Source organism: Tenebrio molitor, chromosome 1 (genome assembly GCF_963966145.1).
Source record: "Tenebrio molitor chromosome 1, icTenMoli1.1, whole genome shotgun sequence".
Taxonomy (NCBI): Eukaryota; Metazoa; Arthropoda; class Insecta; order Coleoptera; family Tenebrionidae; genus Tenebrio; species Tenebrio molitor.
Genome location: NC_091046.1, coordinates 43,706,454 through 43,724,634, shown reverse-complemented (window position 1 = coordinate 43,724,634; position 18,181 = coordinate 43,706,454). Strand labels below are relative to the sequence as shown.

At 41.6% G+C, this 18,181-nt stretch overlaps 1 protein-coding gene across 11 annotated transcripts in view; it reads left to right on the top strand.

The window, feature by feature from the left end:
- Nucleotides 1-18,181, top strand: part of Lar (tyrosine-protein phosphatase Lar) — a 424,567-nt gene that overhangs the window by 359,709 nt on the left and 46,677 nt on the right. For 9 of the 11 annotated variants that reach the window (XM_069052710.1, XM_069052716.1, XM_069052780.1 and 6 more), the window contains one exon: nt 12,560-12,598. The exons of the other annotated variants lie outside the window; for them this stretch is intronic. In XM_069052710.1, coding sequence (XP_068908811.1) covers nt 12,560-12,598 — 39 coding nt within the window. The remainder of the gene's footprint in view (nt 1-12,559; nt 12,599-18,181) is intronic. 11 annotated transcript variants of the gene reach the window in all.

Here is an 18,181-nt window from a genome sequence, read left to right as displayed (position 1 = left end):
AACAACAATTTTTCCGGTTTTTGTTCCGTTACGTAACGGTGGCCCGAAGGAGAACATCTTTCGGGGTTAGATAAAGGAGGGAAAAAAGGGGATGTCGGAGCGGCCGTTTTTCACTTTGTCCAATAAAAATCCATATTACTCCGCTAAATGGATGTTAATTAAGTTTAATAAAAACTCGGTTTCAGATTTTTCATTTAGATTCGCCCGGAGCGAGACTGTCGAATTAGCTATGTGTGAACGGATCCGGGGCGCCATCTACACGACTCTTTCGGCGGAAATTAAAATCTGAATTAAAATAATTTTGTATAGGCATTTAATTGCTGTCTAGAGTAATTATCTCGACTTGTTCCTGGATCCAATTCTAATTAAAGACGTTGTTTTTAGGAGCCCGAGAATGAAATTTGCTCCGGAGATTTGTGTTTTTCCACAATAGCTTTATCTTTTTATCCACTTCCCCCCGTATCCGACGCGCCCCACCCTCCCATACCTAATTAATTTTCCCACACCTTCCGACGTTCAATTGCTACACTAATAAAACTGCAACGACTCATTGACCGTAAAAGAATAACGGCGCGATTTAGAAACTCGTCCCAACCATCTCGGTTTAGCCATTAAGGTACAATCGGAGCCATCGAAATGGCGCACTAAAGCGGTCCGGTTCAAATCTGGCTTTGCACTCATTTAAACCGTTTACTCTTAGGAAAATCGAATTTCAAGCATGAAAGGTGAAGCTACAAATGGGACATCGTTGAATAATTATTTTCCGCAAGATCAAACGACCTGGAAGAATCGTATTTGATGCCAAATTATGCGATTTATTCGGAAGTAATTTCAAAAGTGGAAATTACAGTTGAGAATTTTTCAAATACTGAAATATCTGAAATTCCGCAAGGCTCTAGTCTGGGACCTCTATTATTCATCTTATATCACGTCTAGTGCAATGTCTTGCAAACCTAGAACTTCAACTAAACCTTCAATTCTTTTCCAGTTGTTGTTTTTTTAAATTTCAATAGCTGTCAAATCAAATCGTGACTTGTTTCGGTCTTTTCGTGATCAATTTGTTTGCTTCATCTGGTCAGTTCTGTGTTTTGACTGGAGCAGAAAGAAACGTTGGTGATGTTGTCGGGTGGCTGGGACCGTACACTTGGCAACGATACGTGTTTCGCTTGGTTCTTTCTGTTTTCTTTGCCGTACTAATCGAATCGGTTCCGCTCGTTACGGTCGAGCAATAATTTGTGATTTCCGATGAGGAATGTGCGGCGACGTCGTTGGCGGCGCGATTCCGAGCTCAGTTTGGCCAACATTAAATGTGCAAATTATTAATGGTTTGTAGCTTAGGTAGATAACAGTCATACATGGCTCCCGCGCGACCGATTTTAATTGGATTATGGAGCCGCCCCAACGCCTGCCACACTACACTATCGGCATTACCAACTTCTGCTGAGCATTGTAATCACTTATTAGGATATACAGAATGTCGTTATCGTATTCATTCAGCCCTGTACACGGCGCCCTATCAATGTCGATACGATTATTAAATGGACTAATGAATTATTCAGGAATTTTTCCTGCCACGACGAATTCGGTTCCCGCTTAGGCGATAAACCGTTTCGGTTTTTCTTCGCACGGGAAATAAATTACGATATTGCCGTCAGGTATATTCCGATACTAATAATACTTTATTTGCATTACGGGGGATAGTGCGCATAATAACGACGGCAGTAATTTCGGAGCACGCCATTTCATCGGCAATATGGGCATATTTATTAGCGCTATTCGATGGCATAATGCACTACCTAGAAACACATTAGCATTACCTGCTTCTAATTGATTCCTGGAATTATTGCCGCCCCGATGAACTGTGCCGTATTACGGCTACCGCCGCCACGTATTTACTAATGAGGAGAGCACGCGATCCATCACGTGAGCCGTCCACGTGATCCCGACCGGAATCGCACAACTGCTCACGTCCCCCGGAAATTTTTCACGACGAATTTTCACTCCTCCGTGAAAAATGCATGGTGCCACGTCGACAGATAACCCGCGCGATGATTAGCGCCTTTTCGAAAAGCGTGTTCGCATTTTTACGAGCGTTCCTTGTTAGTTTTCTCGTTTTATGATGTACACATTTGGCCCCGCAGATTCTATCTTTATGGCTTCATATTCATGCCATATTGCAGTAAAAACGAACGGCCGTTATCAGCACGGCCGTAATTTATACGTAATTTTGAATAACGCCCACATGGCACTCGTCCGGCCGGTTTTCGAGTGGGCCGTTTCTCAGTATCATGCGTTTTCCGGGAAGTCCCCGCCTAATTAATTGCTGCGGGGTGTGGCGGTCGCGGGGGCCGACGTCGGGAGTCCCACCGTTTCGGCAAATTGCCAGATATCATCTGGAATTTTCACGTTTCGACGCAATCGAAAAAGAAATCTCCCCCTCTCGAAAGGGGTCGACAACTTCAAAACGCGACCCCCGAAAAAATATATCAAAACGAATTCAATTCAGACGTAGCGATCCCGCGTCTTTCCCTCCTTTATTTTTTCGTTTGTTTCATTAACTCGCCTTTTATTCGACCCTCTTCTGGTCGTGTTTCGGTCGAACGGTTTGTTTGGCGAGGAAACGGAGCTGACGATTCAAAAATGTTGTGTTGTCTCCTTTTTCGGAAGAACAATCCCGGCAAATTAGGTTGCAAGTCCGGTCGACTTCCGGTCGGTACGTTGACTTTTATTGGATTTGTACAATTGCAGAGGTCGAAATCGATCACCGATATTAGAAGCGGCGAAACAAACAGAGGAAGGAAAATTTACAATAAACTAAATAAAGTCCAAATATAGACGGTGGTCAATAAAATATAACATTTCCTATCTAAACTAATAAAATCCCGAACGAGCCGATTTATCTTGAGTAGCGACACAATTTCCCGGTAATCGAAAATTTAGTGTATTTGCGGCCGGAAATACGAAGACTCGATTAGTGGACACGAATCGACGACTTTATTGGGGAAAAATAGTAAATTTTACGGGACCGCCGCTCGAATTTCGGACGACGACGACGACGCCATCCTCCCGAATTCCATCTCAAATTAACGAGAAAATGCGTTTCCGCGCGCAATTAAAATCGTCTTTGAAGCTGAATTAGATCTAGTGATGTCCTCTTTACGTTTTCTGAACTGACGAGTGGAAATAACGAGTCGTTTAAGCTCGCAATAACGAGTTTGCGAAGCCGATAATTGCAAAATGAATCAATCTCGAGCGAGAATAAATGCGAACAGACTGCGAGAATAATAAATAAATAGAAGAAAAAAATCGAATCCAGATGAACGCGTGGACGGGTGAAAGCACAGGAAAACACATCTATCCGGTGATGGTTATGCAAATTCCGCACCGCAGGGTGAGCTTTCGACACCTCTAATCTGTCGGAGGTGAAAGACATTAAAATTGCACATCTCGGTTCGCTTTCGGCGCTGTTTCCTCAAAAAACAACCGGGGGCTAATAGGCAGGGCGTAATCGAGTGGAAGCAAGGAAAAAATTAAAGTTAATGCAGGCCGTACAAACAAATCGCCTTAAATTAATTCAAGTCAAAAATTTAATTTTCTCCGGGATCTCGCGAAAGGAGATATAAAATAACGTGAATAATTAATGTTTTGATGGATAATGTTTCTTCGCGGAGTTAATCTCGAGTCGAAATTGAGCTGAAAATTGTGAACGTGGACGACATGTACAAAAAAATAAAAAAATAAAAGAAGAAGTCTTAATGTCCGATGGCGCCTTTTAGCGGTCGTTCGTGTGTGTCCCCGGAGAAATCCGTTTAACAGAGGCCACTCGTCAATCCTCGACAACAGGATTAGACCCCGGTCGGCGAACAAATCGAATTAAAAACGTAAATATTTTGGCGAGAGTAAGGAACCCGGCAGGCTTATGTAAAGATCGAGACATCAAAAGGACTCCATTAATGTAGGTAATGAGCGAGGAGGCTATTACTGGAGATTCGCCAATGAATTATTAAAGAGTTCGACTGAGTAGTTTCCTTTTTAACGTTGCTCAACAAGCCGTGTACACATCCTCCATGAAATATTCAGGGCGGCTGCACCGGCTGAAGCCCCCAACTGATGTGACAATTAGTTTCTGATAGAAACAACGTACCCGCCCAATTTGTAGCCGGCGAAAAGAGAAAACGTCTAAATTAAAATTGGAAAATTGCAGGAAATTCCGGCAGCGTATGTCGGGAATAAGAGCAAGCAACGAAGGTAATTGGGTAATTGTTCCCCGAGCAGAGACGAACAAACCCTTACGCAACAATGGTTTCTTCATGTAATTAGCGGGCGACTCGGTCGGCAAGATAGAACCCTTTTGTCTCAGAGCGAGCTTTAGACAAGCGATCCATTTACAAGCGCCCAATTACCTCCTTGCACTTCGCCGTCGAGACGCGAACAGTCGAATTAAGGGGGCGATTGCGAAGCAGAACCCGACCCAAAAACCGCCAAAAACCCTACGAAGAACCGATAACATTGAGCTCGTGCGAAGGGCGAGCTAATTCGACCGTATCCGCCAATTTATCGCTTTGATCTTGTTTTTTTGTTTGCGAATTTACGCTCTACACTCAAGAATTATGCATTCAAATTGCCAATTACTCGTAAATAACTGTAATTCAGTATTTAAGCGCTAAATTTGGAAGGAACCGCCGCAGGGTTTGATTCACGTTTAATTAAAACTTCCTCTATTTTAAGCTCGTTAATTTTCAATCTTTCATTTGTAATCTCCGAATTTTCAATGTGCGGCCCTTCTAGCTCCCTCGCAAAATAAATCTTCGAAAAATTCAACGAGCGTTTTGCACCGATCATTCTCCTCTTCCTCTATCTCAGCCAGCGTATCTGCGTGAGAAATATTAAATTCCGTTGATTCCACTTGACGAGAAAAGAGATTAATAAACAGATTTAACATTTTATAAAGTTGTGTTAATTCACAATGAAGATTAGAACCGAATCGTTGTTGATGAACCACCAATGACCGACAAGCCAAAACTTTCCTCTTTTCCCATTGTGTGAGCAGTGGTGTTCCTCAAGGCTCCGTTCTTGGACCGCTAATATTTTTCTTTTAAATTGATGTCTACGAACATATTTCTGGCTGACGACCAGTCTTACGCTCACACCACAGATAACTTAGGAAGAACGAACTACAACTGAACTTCTTCGACGGAGAGAAACTTGTAAAGTGTCCACCATCTTAACGTTAAAAACTAGTGTCTCGAAAGTTTCCAACTCTACCTAGAATAAGTTTAATTTGTAGTTATGTGGGGTAGGTACCTTTTTTGCTGTTTTGGATTTTTGGCCAGATAAAAAAAATCTATTTTTTCGTATTTTCGAAGAACATTTATTCAGAGAGCAACTCCTACAAGGAAGTTGGTAATAGTTGATGTTTTTTTATAAGTATACAGTTCATTTTGTTCAAAATCAAGATCATACAGTTATCTGAAATTCTGAACCCTCCACCACCCGGCGGCACGGCAATTTTGCCGGAGTACATACAGTATTACGGATACAACTATCCCACCTCCACCCGGCGGCACGGCAATTTTGCCGGAGTACATACACTATTACGGATATTACTATCAAGTAATAGTGCAGTGCTTATCAACATAATTACCGGCGTCTTGCCTCCGCATTTTGACTTTGTTGTGGATTATGTTCTGTGTCAATGTTAAGGAACTTCCTCACGATGTGACATGAGTATAATAATATACCTTTTTGAATTTCAACTACCAATGTGTTATCTAAATCCAGAATTTTTAAATTTTTAAAAAGAGATTGCGGTACTATTCCCGTTGCTGAAATTACAAGTGGTAAAATCGAAATTTTTTCTAAACACCAAAGATTTCTCATAGCAACGGACAGCTCTAAATATTTATTAATTTTTGTGTTATATGTCTGTGTTATATTATGTGAATTTGGAACAGCTATATCTAAAAGATGTGCTTGCTTTTGTTGTTTATTTAAAATTATAATGTCTGGTCTGTTATGCTTAATATGAATATCAGTTAAAACTGTTCGATCAAAATATAATTTATAATTATCATTTTCCAAACAACTTTCTGGTGTATAACTACAATGTGGTTGTGTATTCTTTAATAAATTGAATTTAACAGCTAAATTCATGTGTATAATTTTAGCGAATATATCATGACGTTTCTTATATTCGCTTTGAAATTACTAATTTATTATCATTATTACTTGTTTTGTAAATATTTATCTTTCTTTGTCATTTTATTTAAAGATGTTTAAATTCCATGGTTCCATTCTTTTCATTGTAATTTACCATTTTTCCTGCGAATGCTATTCTGTTAGGCAAATAAAACATATTGTTAGTATGCATATCAGTCGCAAATTACACGTTTGGGTGGCAAATACACGATAAACGGGGTAATTTGGTCTGGAACTAGCATGTCCGTCGTGATTTTGGTTCGGCTGAAATAAATGTTTCATGTTGAGTTCCCCAGGGGTTGACTCTTGAATCTTTATTATTCGTCTAACTTTTAAGCGGCTTCATGCCTGCTGCGGATTCTTCCTGCTTCTTATTCACGAATGATGGCAAATAATTTCTACGCGATCTGCTAAATCTCGTTGATATGCAATTTCATTTTGACATCTCAGTTACATTTTATTTTGTAATAATTGTTGTCGACTCTTCAGCTAACAACAATAAAGTTGAAACGTAATTTTCTCGTTTCCATTTTCAGCGTAACCAACAGAAATTTAATTTTACTTTTTTTTGTGTTTGAAAGAGCTCGGAGTCACGCTAGAGGGACATGTGTTGTCATTCAGTGCAACTCCCGGGGATGAATTTTTAAAGGATCCGAATGGCCGGCAGTTTTCCTTCCGATCGAATGCACTCCGGGAAATGTAATCGCCATAATTTTCCTAATTTAAATCGTGGAGCTACATTCGACAATTCCCTGCAGGACCAGCTTTAACGTTTCGATCCTGCATGTCCGGAAATTCGTTCCTCGAGCATTAATATTAATAAAAGTCTGCGCTAGTTTCGGCGTCCGTCGACAACTTGAGATATTTGATGTAAAATTGGCGGGTTTGTCGCAAGGTAACTAAAATTAATATTTTAATAATTAATCATTTCTGGCCGAGTTAATTAAATAACCAATTTAAAATTGATGGTCCCACAATAAAAACGCCGCCCAGTCCCGAACATATTTAATTAATGCGACGTCGAAGTGGACGTTTTAATAACTCAATTCTCAAATTCCTCCCGCCGCAGACGTGCAAGGACGTCCGGACGAATCCGGGCCCGATTTCGGTACGCTCTAATGAAACCGGGGACGGCGGTGTTTTAATTAAAAATCCGGTGCATAATGTGTACAGGAGCCGCAATGAGACGAAGATAAATGATGTTTCCCTGATCACAGATTATCGGACTACCTGTCAGGCGGCGGCGGCGGTGGCAGCGGCGGCGGGTGCAGGACGAGCCCGCGCTAAATCACCGGTAAAGCAGCAGCCGCATCTGCCCACTGCGTGTACGTCCGCCGTTACGTCAGGGTTTTTTTTCACGTTGCGCCGAGTCGCCCCCTAATTGATATATGGCACTGCAGGGACGTTGGCGGTGTAACCGGTGTCGCACCGGAGCGCTCTCTTTCCCGGACCGCCGGGCTATTGATCTGAAGTTAACTTGTTTGTTCGTCCTTTGACATTCCGGAAGCGGCTCTCGACATATTTTACAAAACACGCCGCCGCTTTCCGCCCGTCTGGAGGGCCAGTTTTTATGGACACCAGTTGATCGCGACGCTGACATTTCCAAAATTGCGGATTAGCGGGGGCAGCCTGTTGCGTCGCGGTACGCCGCCAACCTAGACCAGAACCACTATTCAGACTTTCCCGATTAATTTACGGTCATTAAATGTGACGCCGGATGCAAACCGCCTTTTCTAAAACGGCCAGATAACTAACAGCAAAACTGTCACAATTACAGATATCGAACAGCTTCCAATTGAAAAACGATACTACTCAGACAGTTGGAATATTCCAATTTTGGTATATTCCAATTTAGGTAAAGTCTAAAACAAGCGGGTAAAACATTGGCTACTTACTGTCGTCGGTTTTCGTTCTTCGTTTGCCAGAGACGAGGTGGCAAAACCACTTCATCGCACCCTGAAAGGGTTCAAAAATCTGTAATATTCGGTATGCGGGGGTGGCATTTAGCGCATCCCCGCTCGTTCCCTTCCGCCGTTAATTAATGCAGTGCCGACAATTTTCTGTTCACGTAGCGCGTAATTCCAGGGAGCAGACTGGGGAAGATTCCGTAAAATTATAACATTTTTCTCGCCGAGATGGATGTGTCACATTTTTCATCACTCTCTTTGTCTTAAGCTTCAGCCACTATCATCGCATTCATTCCGTCAAAGTTATCAGGGAAATTTGGGTAGCACCCGGTTTTTAGGCGCACATTTTTAAGCCAACATCATAAATCTATCCCGGGGAAAGCTCCGGCCGATCTCGTTCATCATGCAACCCCGCAAATGATAGGGCAGGTAATAAACGCTTCCTAATAAAACTTGTTTTCTTATGGCGGAGACTGAGTAGGCCATTATGCGGGCCGAAATTAAATTCAAACAACCCCAATATGTTTCCGCGGGAACACCCACACGACGAGGACGACGCAAGAAAAAAAGGGAGGAATCCAGACACGACACCCTCGCATCAATCGAATCGCGACCGTAAATCGGACACGTCCCGATTAAGTTGAGATAATCGGTTTTTCGTCTTGGACACGGCGTCGATGAGCCCTTGTCCGATCGATCGATCGGCAACCCTTCGGGGTCCGTTCTCGTCATAAAATCGCTTCGCAATATGGAAATGGTCTCGGATACACACATGCACATAAAATTAATCGTAAAAATCGCACAATGTAATGATTCGCGGTGTTAAAATGTAAATTCGCCCCTCGGATGTACGAAGAGACAGAGACAGCGGACGTCGTAAAAGTCCAGATGGTCTGCATCATGAAATCATGATGGCGAATGGCAATTCCCTATTAAAAATCGTTTTTTAAAAATGCCATCCGACGGAACGGTTGCAATGCTTTTGCAACTTTATAACCCTTCGGAGTCCGCGGTCCGCACATAAAATTGTCATCCCGTTTACCTTGTCTTCGCGAATAACGACCGCACATACAGTGATAAAACACAATGGAAATACTCGACGGCGACACTACAAGAAATTTAATACTACTCTTCGTCGAGCGAAACAATGGCCAACGTTTAAAGAACCTATCCATCGAAGGAGATAAAACATGTCGGACGTTAAGGGACTAGGCGATGTGGTCGTTCAAGATTATTGTTTTCTGACAACGAACCGTCCAACACCGATTTCCTGTGATTATTAGCCGGCCATACACGAGCGGAATTTTTGACAGGCCACGGATTTTTTCGAGAAAACCGCAGGCTCGGTTAGTGGAGGAAAAAATCTGCAGGCCGTCTGTAATTTCGACATACACGTTCAGTTTTCAATTGAAACTATCCGTTGTTTCAGAAAAAACAAAGTGCCAGAAAGCATGTCTTCAAATCGTAAAAATGTTGCTATATGTGTAATTTTACTTTAACATTTCCAAAGAAAAAAGCAAGAAAATGGTACTGGGTAAAAGATGGGCTGCTTAAACGGGAAACATTGTCACATATGACTCTAGTAAAAGAATTAAGAATATCTTAATTATGACTTTTTCTTTTTACAGTGTCTATTGTTTCACTGTTGTCAACAGTTTGGTAAAATTATAATAATTTCGAATATCCTTCTCCTTTTAACTTTTTGTTTGCATAAGCTTTCGTTTAATTTTCCACAAAGCAGGATACTGTCTGTAGATATTTATGAATTCCCCAATAAATTCAGTCGATTTGTCACTCATTTTTGTATGGTTTAGTGACCGATCGCAAAAGAATCTTTAAACCTATTGAAAGATTTGTGTTCAGGCGAGAACTGCAGATATTTGTACACACACACACAGTTATCGATCAGTTTATGAAAACTGCAGGTTTCGACCTGTCAGCTATCTGTGTGTCTGTGGACAGAAGAGACTGCAGTCCAATGGCCTGCAGGCATATGCCTGCAAATAAACTGTTTTTGCACACGCACGCACACACACAGTTATCGGTCAGTTTATGAAAACTCAGTGGACAAAATGGACTGCAGTCCAATGGCCTGCAGGCAAGTGCCTGCAGATAAACTGTTAAGTGAATGGGCACACTAGCAGTACACAACTGCCAACGGATTTTTTGAAGGAATTTCAGCTGGCCTGGCCGGTATCAGTTCTGTTCCGCAGATCTGGACTGTCAAAAATTCCGCTCGTGTATGGCCAGCCATTAGGGAATTTACAGAAATTACGAATTTCCGGTCGAACTGCGAATTTTAAAGATTGTTTCCACGTCTCGGTGCGAGTGCATAAAGGAAACACATCTTCGGGTGCATCTTTTGTTATTGAAACCGAATTGCATTCAAAACCAAGTTCCTCCGCTGTTGATCCGAGCGCGGAGAACCAAAGAGCATTCCAAATACCACGATTGAATTTCAAATGATAGTTCGACTAACAAACAACCTTCGGATGTGTTTTACGAAAATGAAGGTCCTATTCCATTCATCGCGAGCACCAATTCCCCTCGACCAATTTCATTTCGAATATTAACCCGGGGCATGTTCTTCCGTCGCTGTGTATACGAGTGCAAATATTTATTGTTGTTTTACAGCGGCAATTTTTCTGTTTATACACCCCCATCGCAATTTCGAATTAATTCGAGAACCTACCTCCCTCCCACCCTTCCATCTCCTCTCCCGTCTGGTGCAACTTGTAATTTTTGCAAGCTGTTCCCTGGGTCATCGTGATTTATGATCCGTTTCAGACGCTTTGTTTACAGACTAGGTTAAAAGCTAAAGTAAAAACACGTTATCTCGACCAGATCTCGGCGTCTTCGAGCAGGACCGCTTTGCATGAGATTTAATGCCCGCTCCACATGGTCGATTTTTTATCGGCTCACCTGTCGGAACTATCGAGCAGGTTAATAATACAACGGCATTAAAACAGATAGTCTGTGGCAAAAAAAAAAAACTGGAGGGTAATCAATTTGAAAGGGAATTAATTTGATTTGTCCATCGTAGGCGCGCGGGACGGGACCAGTAAAATGTGGGTTATGGCCGGCGTAAAAGGTCCGTTCGAGAAATGTCAGCGCTCCGGTGCACTCAGCACTATCGATAAATAATTCATTTTCTTTTTCCGCGTCGGACGCATGTAAAATCGGTCGGTCGCAATCAAATCAGATTGTTGCACCTTCGAACGTATCCGAACGGGTCATTCCAACTTTAGCGAGCTCGTGAAAGCTAGAACCCCAATTACGGAGGCTCATTAAAGACCATTCAGCACATACACAAGAAACCCTGATTGGATTTGATGTGTTACACCCTGGATGTTTGTTAGCGAAATGCGTCGAGTCGGATTTAACCTCGTTGGGGAGGTCCGGATTCGTCCCGAAACATGCACCGTCGAGTGCATCCCAAGATTATTTCTTGTCTCGTCGTTCTCCACGTTGACACCAGACAACGATGACGTTTTCGATTTGGAATTATCTTCTCAACTTCAGCCGTACTTTCTGCGTAAACGAGATGGTGCGTTTATAAACCGAATGGCATTCTTGGGCGCACCGGAACGGATTTGACGATACGAATTAGCGACGGTTGTTTTTAAGTAGCTCCAACAAAAATAAATTGACTTCATTGAGCTTGATTTATTTTTAATTGGCCCGAAATCGGGGGGCACACGTTCGATACGGCGAAACAAACAAATCGACGAAAGACCGGCCGGTTTAAAAATCGATTTCCGATAATTGGCGTATCAATTAAAAGTCGCCCCATTAATCACCGGCGTTCAGGTAAGTCATTTGCAGCATAAAGATGGCATTGAATTTACAACTGGGGATGATGAATAGGAGGTCCGTTCCCGGAACGCGAGCGATTTATCGGTTCAGTCAGTATCATTACGTACTGAAACGGTCTGAAAAATGCCCGGGTCTCACCCCCGCGGCCCATTCAAACAGTTCATTTATCAAACATGTTGATATGTGAATGGGTGTGTATTTATTATTCGTCGTGAAGGGTGAGACGGTTCGGTCGGCGGCGTAGCCGCAGAAATACTGCGATTAACGTGTCAGAACCTCGCGTCGTTTATTATCATCAATAAAATATCTTAAACGTGCCGGGGAGGATATCGTTTATTTAAAGGCGGAAGAAAGAAGTCGCGAGCTTTGAATAAATATTGAAGCTTCCCTTTTTAGATTTGTGATATATGTGTCGGGGTGTATTTTTCGAGTTTTGTCGCCGGGGCGAGAAATCTCTTTATTTATTGAAGCCACCCGGAGATGGCCACGACACGAACTCCTTCGCTCGCTCTCTCTCTTTCTCTCTCTGTCTCCACCCCCTTACATTAAATTATAGATCATCTTAAAAGTCTGCCGGTCTATTTCTCGGGGGCATTCGTCCACCTACTCGCCGCTCTAAACTGCCCTTTGAATTTCAGGAAATTATTCCGATTTTCCGTACATCCAATATTTAACACGTAAGTTGATCGGTGGGGTCCGCCCGCACCACCGATAACGACAAGCGTTTCGACATGATCGCTCGCCCGATACGATCAGTTCGTCGGTTTTCATCGACATTTCCTGATCGCGTTGGCGCAGCCAAAGGACACTGTTGCTTTTTTCTCCGCGTTTAATGAATAGGCCCGGTCGTGATTAATTCGCGCAAATGGGAAAGCGCGGTCTGTTCCCGTGGCAACTCTACACCTGAACATGTGCACTAAATGCGAACGAGAATTATGCGCTTAATGTGGACCACATTATGCGTTTCATTACGCGTTTTGGTGCTTAATATCAGCCCGAAATGATTCATTTCGGAATTGTGTTGGGAACCGAGGAATTATTGATGTCTCGGCGCAGCCGAACTGCCAACAAGTGGCTTTATTTCATTTACTGTTTTTATGTACATTTGTGGTGTTATTATGTAATTTCATAGCGTTACTATGCAATTTTCTACTGTTATCATACAGTGCGGTCGTAAATAACCCCCGCCCCCCCATCCTCCTGTTAACTTTCGAATCAGGCAATAGATAGACATGAGACAAAAACAGAATGAAATGGTACTAAGTTTAGTGCTTTTTAAGGTATAACTCAAGCATAAATCGGCGCTGTGGGCGCTGTCAATTTTGAAATAAATAACGTAGCAATAATAGTAATTTATTATACGAGTTTTATAAGACATCATTTTGTTGCACGCGGTTTTTAGAGCACGAGGAGCGCAGCGACGAGTTCTATAAAGCAAACAAGTGCGACAAAATGACTTATAAAACGAGTATAATACAATATTTTTTCTATTTTGCCCCTTAAATTTAATAAAAGTTCAAAACATAATGCTAGGAAAATTATATTTGGCAATATAAGGGTTGGTAACGCTGGTAAATAGACATACAATTATAAGTTTTGAATTTAAAGTGTCGTGAAGTGCAGTGATCAAGTAGCAACAACTCACTATGAGTCACTGCCAAAATTAAAAATTAAAGTAAATGTTCCTGAAACGCGTATCGAAAAGAGCTCCTTTTCGAAACCCGTTTGAGTGTTATACTGTGTTATAGGTGCAAAATAGAAAAATATTCTTTATGCAAACTTGGGATGAAACCAGAAAAAGATTAATAAATGTGGTCACCTCAACTAATGTTCAAAATGTCCATTTTGGGTAGGTATATCCGAAATTTGGGTAATGTTAACTTGTGATTCTAAGAGCTAAATCAGGCGAATGGGCTGGTCATTCTTTTGGACCACTTTTACCAATTCGAAGAAGTTTGGCCAGGTAATCTCATGTTTAAAATAACACAAGGCAGCTCTATCTTGTTCTAAAATAATATTCATCTTAACGGAATGGCACTTTTTTAAATTGCTTTAAATACGAGAATGAAGTGATGCGGTATAGTATACAAGGTGATTCACGGAATGGAAAATGCAACCCACAATACATTTGGAACGTAAAGCTGGATGTGGCGCGGTAATTAGCCAGCTTTACCTTCCGAATGTATTGTGGGTTGCGTTTTCAATTCCGTCGGGCTCATTATTAGCTCGTGAATCACTTTGTATATAAATATGAAATCAAATTGACACGATCATGATTCCAAAACGGTACTGATGGGAGTAAAAAATCAAACCATTGTCGGATAGAGGAATTGAAAGAACTGTCGAATTTATCGCATGACCTTCGTTGCTGTTTGAAATTTCAAAGTTGTCAACGCCATCTTTGCTCTTCGCAGATTAAAGCTTCAGTTTTACGTTAAAAAGCAAAAACCTGATAACACTTGATTTAGTTTTCGTCGATATTTTTATCTTGCCTCGTTCAAATATTAAGGTGATGACTATTTAGATCCGCACCGTATATACATACTTTTTAGTGTTGTATGTTGCGATTTGCAATTTTGGTGGAGGCGCCGGGCGAGCCACGAACAGGCTATGAAATAACTATTTTTTATTTATAATGCTGAACAACCGTCTATTTTGGTGACTTGCGTAATGCAACAAAAATAGAATTACACTTTAGGTCCATTATTTTTTTACGCGGCAATCATTTTCTTAAATACCATTGTCTATCCATCCCTGTAATTATTTTGTTTTCCTATTGCTATATTAAAAATGAACGAATCTCGGAATTATCGCTTTACAACTTTTCACTATTAATATTGTATTAGCTTGTTTTTCGTGCATTTTTCCCATTTTTTTTCTGCTCGCGGCTCGTGATTAATGGATGTAACTTCGGCTTGTCAACATTATTTAGTCCAAAATCCCGCAATTACGTTGACACAACCGAAGTGCCGTGGTTTTTTTTCCCCTGTTAATAAATGTCCACCGGCCGCGCTTGATATTCGCAAATGCGTGGTGCGGTTTCAGATGATGGCGCCACCTGGACACGCGCGACACAAGCAAATGGTCGCACACGTCCTGCAGGACATTACCTTTCCCGTCCCGCTTCACCAATTAGTGATCTGGTCGGTTCGCTCGGCCGCCATCATTTATTCAAAGCAATCGCCCTTGTCCCGACCATTTTTCCACGCTAATGGTGTAAGTCGTCCATTTGTCATTTGAAGTTGATGTCATCGGGTGGAGGAAAAAGCGACAAACTCGATGCGGCGCCGACGGATTCATGTTCTCGGCTGGGTTTTTCGGGGGAATAAAAAATGCGGCCGCGTTTAAAGCACAACTTCGCTTAGTTTTGTTAATTCCGCGTGCGAGATTGATGGCAGGTCGATTTTTGCAACGAATGGAGCGCTTTATTTTTTTTTTATTGTTTATGGAAGTGGAAGTCGGACCGCGGCTCGATGTTTGCCACGGTCTCTCAATTAACTCGACATAAATATGTACAGTCGCGGCTCCGGCAGAAATAAATGTCACAACTCGATGAAAGGCGGTCGCATAAAAAAATCATCAAAACGGTCCTTTGTGATGGGAGCGCACACGCGTTCACAGAGAGACGGAAAAAATGGGACGGAACGCCCCGTTATTTGCATCTGTGTTAACTACCAGTATGTCTGTATTGTCGTTTGATGGCGACATCAAAGGTCGAAATGGAGTAGTTGCGCAAACAGCCGGCAATTGACCAAACACTATTACAACACTCGGGGTGCCTTTTTAATGGCGCACAGGGTGGAAGACGGACAAGACCGGAACACCAGAGAGACTAAAATAAACAGGGTTTAATAAGAGCCGGCACAATAAAGCGGATTTTTAATGGAGTTTTACAGGTGTATCAAAGCGTTAGTCCGTTGTTTACACTCTAATTGAAATTTCGTTGGCGGTGTGTGCTGAGCTAATAATTTTTATTTATTTTTATTTTTCAATTTTGCGGGGACGTCACCCTAATTTTGTCGCGTTCCGGTGGCGGTTAGCTCTGTCCTCGGTTGTTTTTTTCCCTCGCCAGGTGCGCTTTGATCAACGGGATCTGGCGAGAGCTAATTTTGACGCGGTCTGCTCTATCCGATAGTTCTGCGGTTAACTTGCTCTGTGCCACACCGAATTGATTAATAATGATATTAACGACAAATACCACACTGCTAATTTCATTTCGGCTGACTCACTCTTATGATTACCCCCGCAAAATTGACGTTACGAACTTCGACAACACGTACGAGCGACACCGAACAGGTGCCTTATCAAACGTCACTGTCACGTCACTCAACTGTCAGAATGCTTTCCAAGTCGCAATTGACAAAAATTAATCAGCTTTATCTTGACAAATTCAAAAAGAAAACTCGAAACGTGATGTCTGATCGTCCTAGAGTTATAGAAATAAAATGCTCGTTCTTAAGATCACTCGTGTTCATTTTATCGACAGTTTTGGTGGATGCGCCGGGCAAGGTTTTTCCTGGCTTCGCATCGATAACTTTTTCCAAGAAAAATTGTTAGAGAATTCTCCTGGAACATCCTGCTTTTACTTTTGCAAATCTTGAAGGACTTCCTACCTCTCGAATTTCCTCGAATTGTTTGCGAGTAATTCGTCGGCCGCGATAATTACTTCCAATTTAATTTTGATTATAAAATTATCTCAAAGTCTTTCGGTAATTTGTTGGCAATTTCAGCTATTTTATTAAACTCTTGTGAACTCTTGCGAGAGCTATTTCATTTATCCGAAATTAGTTTGGCCAAAGTCATCCATCAACGGGAACCTGTACAAAGAGGGCGCAAATGCTCGCTTCGAACTCTGATTTTTATGTTAATTTCGTCCGGGTTCAAATCCGCGATCGGCGACCGCGGTGGGTAATTAATAAAACCGAAAGAATGAAATGGATTCATTCATTACTGGTAATGTTTTTGCTTTGAGCCGTGAACATGACGTTAATGACACACTTTGCCTACAATATTTTAACACTTTCTGCATTCGTAATGAACGTGTTGTGCGCGAATAAATCATAACGACGTCAAATTCGTGGTCGTAATAATTATCCAGATATATTCGACGTCATCAATCATGGTAAAATGTAAATATAAATTAATCTCGGAAGTCCAAGGTCATCGTGCGTTAAAAAATAATTACTGGGAATTAACGTGCGGCATAAAATATGTGAGGAATGTCGGTTATCTCGAGAAAATATTTTTTTCGCTGCCGCCCACAAATCTTGCAAGAAAATTATCGAGATAAAGGGAACCGATACGTTTTTTCATAAAATTCATCAACGCAGACGTTTTTGGACGAAGGAGAGGGTAATCGCCCGGAAGTGAACCCACGTTAGAATGCGTAAAGGGATTTCAGCATAATTCCAAAATATTTTTGTCGGGAATAAACTTTCCAACAATTCCGCAAAGTCGAGCCCGAGATTCAGTTAATTCAACGCGTACACTATAATTGCGCCATTTTGGAAGTGTAGAATTTTTACGTGCCACAAACTAGCACTAGGAGATTCTCGAATTGCAGAAGCGAACGGTGGAGTTGACGTGCTAGATGAGTCCGCACGATTAAAACCAAAGAAAAATCGCATGACACTTTGAAAACTGCATTCCCTTGATATTAGAAATTAATTCCGCAATTATCATTTCTTTATTATCCGACATGAAAGTCGATAATTAAAACTACGTTGAGGCGGCACGCCACTGCCGGAATCGTAAAACTGACATTCGGCTTACCACAAGTGACAGCTCGTGCAAGACGGGACTTGCATTGGCGAAAATGAATGACCTACGTGTCCGAAAAATACACTTCTACCAAATTTAAAACAAATTTTAATTGAGGTGATTCACACGAAATGTTTCTGCTCGTGCAAATTCGTTGCATGAACCAGATGCAAAAAAAAAAATCAAAATTTTTCCATTAATACCAAATAATTTCATCCACGTTAACATTTACTTTGATTAGACAGTTGTGTGTTGTTTGGGCAACACCCCGTTTGTTTTCACTTTATCCCATGGGATTTTGAATAATTTTTAATCCCTTGGGAGTTAAAATGACACTTTGGTCTTCGAAAAAGGGACTGAAATAATACTTTCACTGAAAAAAAATCATTTACAACCTTTTATCCGGCTGCGAATGTTCCAAATGATCCTCGTAATACCTAGGTGATGTCACTAATTTTGTTGGGTCATTGGATGAATAATGTAAGTTTGCAAGTAACAGA